The sequence below is a fragment of the Echinops telfairi genome, unplaced genomic scaffold (genome assembly GCF_000313985.2).
Source record: "Echinops telfairi isolate 266 unplaced genomic scaffold, ASM31398v2 ScPeMD7_7424;HRSCAF=8462, whole genome shotgun sequence".
Classification (NCBI taxonomy): domain Eukaryota; kingdom Metazoa; phylum Chordata; class Mammalia; order Afrosoricida; family Tenrecidae; genus Echinops; species Echinops telfairi.
Window position 1 is genome coordinate 50643985 of NW_022111324.1, and position 10228 is coordinate 50654212.

The following is a 10228-nucleotide window of genomic DNA, read 5'->3' on the forward strand; positions in this document are numbered from 1 at the left end:
CTTTCCAGTCTGCAACCTCCTTGAGGCTAAGCCTGTGTTTACCGTACAAGAACATTGTCATTCCGGCCAGTGCTTAGCACACGATAGGGCGTGATACAGATTAGCCCCACAGCTAAAGACCCAGCTTCCTTTCCCTATGTTTCCCCCAGCCTGGGTGGTGTGATGGTTAGTTTGTGCTCGACTACGATCCAGCACAGTGGGTTCAGTGTCAGGCTACCAGCCACGAGGTTAACCGCCAGCCAATTCAGCTCCCTGGGCGTCTAGTGTGGCCTATAGGAGTCAGAATTGACTCAACAACATTGGGGTCACTCTCGGACAGGTTGGCAGTTCGAGCCCACCCAGTGGCTCTACAAGTGGCAGCTAAGAAGCCCCTCTGCAGTAGCGCCTCTCTAACTTATGGGATGCCTACTGGTTGGAATCACCTTGATGGCCACGGAATTCATCCTGGTTTGCTTAGACTGGGTAGGATCTCAGCCACATGGGACTGAAATACCATTATAATTGGGACAATTGTTTTGTCTTTTTTCTCTCTCTTGTGATCTTTGGATCACACAGGTTAGTGTGCTTCTTCCATGTGGACTTAGTGGACTCCTCACTTAGATGGCTGCTTATTTGTATGCAAGCCTTTAAGACCCCAGATGCTATTCCAATTGATAGCTAGTAACCATTTTGCTGTCTCCACCACACTTTGCTACAGCACCCCTATCTTCCGTGGTCACTTTCTGGAGGCCAAGGTCGAGCAGGCCCATGTCACAGAAACTGTTCTTGGATTAGGGCTAGAATTAAGCGGGAGCCCAGCATCCATCCGTTGGTCCCTGGGGAATTGTTTTATTGTCTGCGGGGTATTGTTTCGTTCTGGCGTCTATCCACCATGCCCCACTCCCACCCCGCCTTGACTGGGTGCCCTTTGCCAAACTCCTCAGGTGCAGGAAGGGAAGGTCCAGAGGCCCAAAGGCATTGGGAAGGCAGGCAGGTGTGCTGTGGAACAGGAGCGGGAGCCGGCCAGAACTGGAGAGGCTTGGGGGCTGGCAGGCAACAGACGCAAGCATTGGGTCAGAGGGGAGAGCCGATCTGCACTTTGTCCTCACAGACTGCTATCATCCCGGGCCTCCTTTGAGCCTGGGAGTCTCAGACAGTGGGTGGGGGCTGCTCTGCAGGGGGCCGTGGGGGATGGAGGAAGTGGGGGCATTCCAAGCATTCTTAGCTCTCTGGAAGTCAGGCTGTGGGGGGTGGAGTGGGGAAGCTGCCAGCACTGGGGGAAAGGGGATTTCTTTGGAAAGAGACTAAAGGTCGCAGGGGTGTCTTTCTGGGGGATGGGGAGAGAAGGGGCCAGATGGCCTGAGATGGGGTGGGGCTGCGGATCTCTTCTTGCCAAAGAAGAGCAATGGAGGCCCTGGTCAGCCCCTGCCGCCCGTCTGCTAAATAGGCCCTAGCCAGGAGCCCCAGGGAGGTGCCATGCAGGGCGTGGGCGCGGTGATTTGTGTAGATGAAGTTTCTCGACTGCCCATCCTGGCGCAGCCCACAGGAATATCAGGTAAGGGCAAGAGTCGCCACCTTGAGCCCCAGCCCACCCACAGAAGGAGAGAGACAGCTTTGCAGTCACCATTCTGTTTTTAATGGGGTGGTTCTTTCTGGCCACAGGAGGGGGAAGGGACCCTCTAGAGAGGCAGTCCCTCCAACCCTCCCCACCCCCGCATCATTAGTGGGGCAACATTGAAAAAATACCTCTCTATACACAAGCCTTACAAGTCCTAGTGGAGTTCTTTAGTACAAGACATTCACATTATTGAAAACAGCCAGATTCCTTTAAAAATAACAACAAAACCACAGTGTTGAGAATGTAGAAATAAATAAGGACATTCCAGGTCCCCAGAGCCCAGAGAGACAGACACACCCGTTCTCAGTATCTGGAGCAGCTTGGCGGGAGGTGGGTGTCTTTGAGGTCCAAGGTGGGGCCTGGAGGAGCCTGGCTCCCTTGAGAAGTCCGTGCAGCGGCCTGAGCCTTTTCAAGTCTTTTGGATTCGTAGCAGCGACCCCAGGAGGCCTGGGCCAGGTTGGGAGGATGGGAAAGTGGGGAGAACCTTTTGAGGAGATAAGAGGTTATGTTCGCTTACTCCTGAGAGATCGGGGCTTCCTCCCAGAGTCCCTTCCCAGGACACTAGGAAGCCCCAGGCATGTTAGCAGGGACCACAGTCCGATCCTGGTGGTTAGCTGAGAAGGGTGTGTGTCCAAGGCCACCCCACCCCACTGTGATGGGCTGAGGAGGGAAGCAGCTGCCCTGGGGGAGGGCACCAGGCACACAAGGGACTCATTGCCCTGGAGGAGACAGCTCTGCCTGTCTCGGTAGCCCTGGCCTACAAGAAACCGGGGGAAGGGGGGCAGCTTGGGCTCCGAGGGTGGGGAACCTCCCCACCCCACTCCTCTTCCTCAGACATCAGACCCTCCACACACTTCACCTGCCCATTTCCCACGTCCAGCCCCCTCCGGGGCCCTATCACAAATGCTCCCAACCTTCCGGGCTGGGATCCTGGTCCTCAAACCTGGGGGGAAGACACTCTTCCCCTGGGGTGCAGCCAGCTGTATTGGAAAGCCTGCCCTAGTGGGGCCACTGCCCCCACCCCACCCCACCCCTCAGCTGAGCTTGGAGCAGACCCCTCGGGCTTGTCGGTAGACCTCGGTCACCTCCTGGCAGTCCGTCAGGGAAAAGCAGCTCTCCCCTAGGGGGTCCAGCCGCCAGTGTCTCAGGCGGCTGACGGGGCCCTCTGAGGGGCCCCCCAGACCCATGAGGCTGTCCACAGACACACAGCCCCTCAAGGGGTGCTCCGGGAGACGGTCAGGCAAGGCCAGCTCGTCAAAGGACTCGGAGGACAGGATGCTGTCTTCACTCACAGCCCCCGAGGGGCGGTTGGCCCTGGCTGGAGGGTCTGGTGAGGCCAGCTGGTCCAAGGAGCCGAAGGCAGCGGGGGCGGTGAGCTCGGAGGCCATGCGGGAGAACCTGCCATTGCGTTTCAGGATGCCCTTGCGCTGCTGCAGCAGCTCCGAGGCAGGGGGGGCTTTCTGCTCCACGGGGTCACCACTCACAAACACGTCGCCCGAGTCCAGGAGCTCCCCGGACTCACTGGGTTCAGGCGAGGAGTAGTAGCCCGACTCCCGCTGCCCGGTCTTCTTGAGAATGCCCTTCCGGGGCGGCAGGGGGACGGCCTGCCCGGGGCTGGCCAGGACGGGGCTGGGCTCACAGGGCTCCCCCTGGGCCCCCGCTGCCAAGTTCGAAGGCTTGTTCTTGAGGATGCCCTTTGGCAGTTTGAGGTCCCCCTTGCTGGGGTGTGGGGTGGGGCCGTTGGCCAAGTCCCCCAAGCGAGACTGGGCCATGTCATTCTCCTTGCGGGACTTCTTCAGGGAATGCTGCCGCTCAAGGCTGGGCCCAGCGGCCCCTCCCCCAGGCACATGTTGCTTGAAGAAGCTGCAGACCTTGGCCCCATTCTCCAGGAGGGGCCGGGAAGAGCGCCGCAGCCAATCGGCCATGGTGGCCCGGGTAGAGTCATTGCTGGGCTGCCCGCCCTCCTGCGGGGCCTCCTGCTCTCCCACACGAGTGGCGTAGCCCCAGTTGACCCACCAGTGACTGGCCACATCCTCCAGCGTCGCCCGGCGGCTGGGGTTCACCATGAGCAGCCACCGGATCAGGCCACAGGCGTCTGAAAGACAGAAGTCAAGGATGGGCTTCAGCTGGTCCACCCTGGAGAATGGGCACCCCAGTCTTCTATCTCACCCCCACCCCCATTGGAGCTCAGTCATGGCTCACCCTGGGGCCAGAGACATCCCGTCTCACGTTGGTCTGTTACAGACTGAACTGGGTCACCCTGACGGATGTGCTGCAAATCCCCACCTGTGGCTGGAAACTCACTTGGAAAAGGGAATGTCTGAGTTACATGAACGAGGCCCTGTCGGTACACGATTTGTCTAACCCAGTGGTTCTCAACCTGGGGGTGGAGATCCCGTTGGGGGTCAGACCACCCTTTCACAGGGGTCACCCAAGACCATCAGAAAACACATATTTCAGATGGTCTTAGGAACTGAGACACTGCTCCTCTATCCGTCTCCAGGTGGGTCAGCCCACATGCAAACACGCCCACACACGAGCACCCGGCGTGAAGACTGTTACCCAGGCTACACCATGCTTCAAGACAAAATGTCATTTAGTTGTCATTAGAAATAAATATTTCACACTATATAATGACATATTGTTTTTGTGATGAATCACTGCTTTTATGATGTTCAATTTGTAACAATGAAAATACATCCTGCCTGTCAGATATTTACATGATGATTCCTAACAGTAGCAAAATTACAGTTATGAAGTAGCAATGAAAATAATTTTAGGATGGGGTCACCACCCCATGAGGACCTGTATGAAAGGGTCGCGGCGTTAGAAGGTAGAGAACCACTGTCTTACTCTTGATCATGTCAGCTATCAGGAGAGCAGATTAGGCACAAAAGCCAGCAAGCACGACCCGGACTGAGACCTCCAGCTGGCTCCTCCCGAGAGCAGAGAGAGAGAGACTTTCTACCGAGAACCAGGGCCTGGATTCGGCCCTCCAGCCTCCTAAAATCTCTGTTCGTCACAGCCACCCACTTATGGCCTTTCTGTTACAGCGGCACTAGGGCACCCCTAGGTCTCAGTGTCCAGCTCTCCTGAATGTGACGCCCCAACCACTCCAGTGTCAAGACCCCTCAGGGCCTACAGCCTCTTTGTTAGCCTTAATCTACTTTCTCCCCCTCCAATGACATGTGACTCTTTAAGGCGGCCTTGTGCACAAGGGAATTCAAGGCACACACACCTTGCTTCTACGCACGCGTGAAAGGACAGACAGATTTCTGAGGACGGGGACCTAAGCAATGACACAATTGCAACAAAGAGGTTCTCAGCCCCCAGGAAGCACTTCTCAAATATACTCAAGCCCGCCCTGCCAGAAAGGAAGGGCGATCCACTTCCCTGGCCAAGGCCACAGGCCCAGGAGGCAGAGAGGTCCCGGCTAGAGGTAGTGGAGCGCGTCCTAGCTACAGGGATTAAGTCATGCTGGGCTGGGGGCCTCTCTATTGGAGGCTGTGGGCCCCCTTTGACTTCCTGCCTAAGGAACCAGCATGCCCACTCTGTGGAGGGGGCCATGCCCCCTTAACCACGCACCCGAGGGCTTCGGCGGCTCACGGTAGGCCCCGCTGCTGATCTGCTTCACCAGTGTCTTGTGGTCATTCCCGTCGAAGGGCATGGTGCCGTGCACCAAGATGTAAAGGAGGACACCCAGGGACCAGCTGTCCACCTGTAGAGAGAGGTGCCATCAGCAACCGTGCCCACCTGCCACAGGCTGGCACGCTGCCAACGGAACTGCCACTCCAGAGGAGAAATGTTCTCTGCCAGGGAGGCCAGCGTGCCTGCGGGTGACTCCCCCTTGTAGCACTCAGGGGCAAAGGGGGTGAGGGGCTGGCACCCGGGTGGCTCATCCCTTCTGGGTTGGCATGAGGGAGTTATGACTGCTACCACCCCTGGATCATTCTAGGAAGGCTGGGTTTGACACCAGGCCGGGACACGGGAACTGGGAAGGTGGGGAAAGCAAAGGACCAGATGATGGGAGCCAGGAGACCAAAGTCTCCACTCGGGTCTAGCCACTGCTGACTAGAGACCGAGTGGGTTCTGTGCTCGGAAAAAAAGGAATAACTGGAAGACGAGCCATCTACTCAGAGGGTCTCAAGCCACAGGTAAAGGTGAGGAGGGGCTGGCGGAATCGTGCGTACCTCGGGGCCCGTGTAGGGCTTCCCGTTGACGATCTCCGGCGAGGCGTAGAGGGGGCTCCCGCAGAACGTCTGCAGGAATTTGCCTTGGTGGTATTGGTTGGAGAGGCCAAAGTCGGCGATCTGCAGGGTTAGGCGAGATATGGACAGGGCTCAGCCCAAAGCCAGGCCGGCCCAACGGTCCTGGCCCCAACCGGGCTGCCCACTGATAGGAAGGGTACCCATGACCCCTACTCCACCCACACTGGGTTGTGTCCTGGAAGAGCCCTTAGGAGGCGGGGCCAGCGAGGAACTCCAAGGCCGAGGGAAGGACACAAGGCTCATGCCCCACTGGCTCCAAACTCAGTCGGTCTCCCTGTCTACCTACGTCCTCCTGACCCAGCAGGCCCAGCACCATGGGAAGCCACTCACTGCCCTCAGCTCTGCCCTGCCTGGGAAGCATGCACATTTGCCACTGGCTTGCTGCAGCCCAGCTGCTCCGTCAGCTAGTACACCTCCTGTCTGACCTCCTTCAGTTCCTAACGCAAGTACGCCCCAATGGACCCTCACTGACTGAAAGGAGAGAGCCAACTTCTCATGCCAAGGCCGTGGCCCTCAGAAGCCAGCCAGTCCCCCTGCTGAGTAACCAACCACGCAAGGCTTGGACTGTCCTTCCTAGTGGAGAGCTCATCTCCCTGACCACACCTTGGTCAGGTGACCGCAACCAGGAATCAGCCTGGGGGAGCTGAGAAGGGAGGGTGACGGCCAGACAAAGGCTGTGCTTACAACCCAGGAGGGGCAATCATCCCCCAGGGCTCCCAGAACCATCTCATCCCCAGGACCAGAGGGGCCCTGCCCGCCTCCCTTCTCTCAGTCTCCAGCAAGCTCCTTTCCCCCAACAGACCTCGGCCTCCATCTGGTTTCAGCTAGAGGCAGGTCAGTGCCCTGTCGCTCCTCAGCCCTGCCCCCTCAACAGAGGGCTGGCTGCGTGTGCTCAGGGCGGGGAGAGTGTTTATGCAACCCTGACTCCCTCCTTTATTGTTTTATGGTCGTTTATTGGGCAGTTATAACAGACAGCCTACAAAGATTGGCCATTAGGCAGGCAGGTGATTGGTGTCAGGCAAAGTTCTCCCCAGGCTCAGTTATCTGGGTTTATTGCCTCTGGCTTCCCAGTCGGAGAAGGCCCACCCGTTCTGAGAAATGGCTGGGAGATGGGAAAAAAACTCAAGGCACACATCAGGGGCCATTGGAGAAGAGACTCTGTCCTAGGTTCTGGACGATTCTAGGAGGGTTGAGGGCAGAATCAGAGCCTTCTCAGAGGCCTGCAGAGAAGCCTCCTGCCTGAGCCCCTGGCTGGCCATGCTCGTGTCTCCTTCCAGCCCAGAGAACTGACTTGGCCGCATCCACAGGGATGCCTCCCGACCTACATGCCACTGCTGAGGCCTGGGAATCCGGCAGCTGCAGGAAGCAGGAAGCAGGTACCCGAGAGAAAGCTGGGTCGGCCTGTGGGAACAGGTGCCAGGGCTAGCTAATTGCAGCAGATCAAAGCGTGTCTGCGTGCCAGTGTGTGCATGGGCAGGTGAAGAGAATGCAGGCCAATGATGACCCTGGGTCTGTAACCCTGCCGCTGTTTACTGGGGAGCCAGAACCCAGGGTTCAGACACTCGCTAACTGTGGGATCTTGTGCAAGTCACCCCTTATCGTGGGGTCTTGGTTTTCTATCCATAAATGAGGAGCTGAAATGGTGCCGAGGTCCTGACCAATACTCATGTACAAATCTGAGCTTTGTCCACACTCTCTAGAATCTTCCAAAGGGTTAGAGACTTTGCCATACTAGGGACAGTGTGGCAAGGCTTGGGGGTGGGAAGTGGGGAGCTACTGGTGATAGGCAGGGCTCACCTTGATATTCCCATTGGCATCCAACAGGATATTCTCCAGTTTGAGATCTCGGTGGACAACCCCGTTCTGAAAGAGGGAGAGGAGACAGTCAGGGGAAGGTCCCCAAGAGAGTTAGGGGCCTTCCCTGGAAAAATGGGGTAAAAACAAAGAGAGCTGAATACGCTAGGAATCGCTATCTTTATCAGTGTACCGCGCAAGCAATCCCAGGCCCTCCCATGATAGGCACCAGAAACAACAAACAAACAAAACCCCCCTTTCCGGGGGGGGGGGTGTCTGTCCCCAGAATGGAGTCTTGCCCCTACTTCTGCCTCCCCGGTGACCTTGGACACGTCACTGAACGTCCCGGGCCCCTCGGCCCACGTGGTCACCAGGAGCCTGGTGGTGGCGGGGGCTGCTTACTTGGTGGCAGTAGGACACGGCGGAGACGATCTGCCGGAAGAAGTGGCGGGCGTCCCGCTCCCTGAGCCGCTGCCGCTCGCTGATGTAGTCGTACAGGTCCCCACGGCTGGCATACTCCATGACGATGACAATCTTGCTGCTGTTTTCAAACACTGGGCAGAAGCAGGCGGCAACATCAGGCCCGGCCCCAGAGCCAGACAGGGCCTGCCCACGGGGTGTCTGCTAATGCGGCAGGCAGGCAGCTGGTCAGTAAGGGCAGGAGAAGCCCAGACCTTCTGGGAGCACTGAGGTAAGGCCCGGAACTGTGTGTTCCCCCCCACCCCTGCCTTGGAATTCTAGCTTTGGAGGATTCTTAAAAGCAACTCTCAGGAAAACACTGACATCACTGGAGGGGAATGCAAGGTCAGGACCTCTGGTCCACAATCCAGTACTTTCTTGTCTTAATGACCTTGGGCGGATCTGGCCAAGACAGCAGGAAGATTGCAGGCCTGCAGTTTCAATCCTGGCCACCCCCATCACACAACCACAGGCCAGGTTTGCAACCGTGGTGCCTCAGTTTCTCATTTAAAGAGTGTCCCTAATAATGGCAACCTTCCAGGGCTGGGTGAACAACAGAGAAGTCAGGGGTAACTCTGGCAGGGTCAGGGGGCACAGAGTCTGGTATGTCAATGCGCAAGAAGGTAGTTCAAACCCACCAGCTGCTTTGCAGAAGAGAGGACAGTGAGATTTTCTGCTCCTGTAAAGAGTGACAGGCTCAGAATCCCCCAGGGCCAGTTCTCCCTTATTCTATAGGGTTGCAATGACGTTCAGAATCCCCCAGGGCCAGTTCTCCCCTATTCTATAGGGTTGCAATGACATTCAGAATCCCCCAGGGCCAGTTCTCCGCTATTCTATAGGGTTGCAATGACGCAGACTTGACTCAGGGGCAGTGGGTTATGGTTTGTCTGTTCCGTTTTAGAAGTCTTGGCTACACGTGGGCTGCTACTGACAAGTTAATGGTCCGAACCCGCCGGGGGCTCTGTGGGTGAGAATACCTGGTGGTCTGCTCCCCTCAAGACTCCTGCTGCTGTTGAGTCAACTCCACAGGGTTTGAGAGGTCAGTGTGTGCATCTCTATGAACACAGGCAGCCACATCTACCTCTTGGGGCCGGCTGGTAGGTTTGATATACCAATCTTTCAGTTAGCAGCCAGGCACTTACTTACCCACCAAGGCACCCAGGGTTACTGCCTAGAACAGCTTATGGGGCGGTTCTATTCCTCTCTAAACTCACTCACTGCCACGGAGTCAGTGCTGACTCACAGCGACACTACAGGACAGGGTGAACTGGCCCTGTGGGTTCCTGAGACTCTAACTGTTTACTGGAGTAGAAAGCTTCGTCTTTTTTCCCACGGAGCGGCTGGTGGTTTTGAACTGTTTGTTGGTTGTGTGGTTAATCAGCCCAATGTGTTACCCGTTAGGCCACTGGGGCTCATATGGAGACTCAATGAGTCCGGACTGACACAGTAGCAGCAGGTTTGGAATTCAGGGTTTAATGACTAGACTGCTAAGGAATTCAGGGTTTAATGACTAGACCTCTCAAACCCTGTGGAATTGACAATGGCCCTCAGTGCAAGTATGCCCTTGAACCCCTTCCCCCACCCCAGTTGCCCAGTCTACAGGTGGAGGAAGGGCTGGTTAGGCAAACTGGCCCTCTGTTGGGTGCCTGTCAGCACATGTATGTCCATGACTGGCAGCTCTGTCAGACGGGCCCTTGGAGCCGGCCCCAGAGCTTACTGTAGTCTAGCCTCAGAGAAGGAGCTGCAGGAGGGGGCCTCACCCAACAGCAGCCCAGGCCCCAGGCGCTTTCTGCCAGGGGTTCTGGGGAACAGCCTTGGGCCGTGGTGGTCCAGTCCTGTGTGAGGCTCTGGCTGGCTCACCCCCGTGCTTCTCAGGATCACCACGAGGTTGGAAGAGACAACCAACCTCTTGCCATGAAACTAGGGCCTAAGAGTCAGCCAGGGCTCATTCTGGGTGAGGAGGCCTAAGAGCCAGCCAGGGCTCATTCTGGGTGAGGCCAGCTCCTGGGACAGGGGACACCCCTTACTCCACCTCCTGGAGTGCACCATCATAGGGGCACCCTGGCCAGACATACCCTGAGATGCAAAGCTCAATTCCTACACACACACA

General features: G+C 57.1%; 1 protein-coding gene across 1 annotated transcript in view; it reads right to left on the minus strand.

The window, feature by feature from the left end:
• Positions 1-1592: 1592 nt before the first annotated feature.
• NUAK2 (NUAK family kinase 2) overlaps positions 1593-10228 on the minus strand; it is an 18207-nt gene continuing 9571 nt past the window's right edge. Inside the window, exons 3-7 of the mRNA XM_004700112.2 lie at positions 8062-8213; positions 7663-7728; positions 5788-5907; positions 5183-5315; positions 1593-3692 (exon numbers count right to left, since the gene is read on the minus strand). Coding sequence (XP_004700169.2) covers positions 2632-3692; positions 5183-5315; positions 5788-5907; positions 7663-7728; positions 8062-8213 — 1532 coding nt within the window. The 3' untranslated portion in view covers positions 1593-2631. The remainder of the gene's footprint in view (positions 3693-5182; positions 5316-5787; positions 5908-7662; positions 7729-8061; positions 8214-10228) is intronic.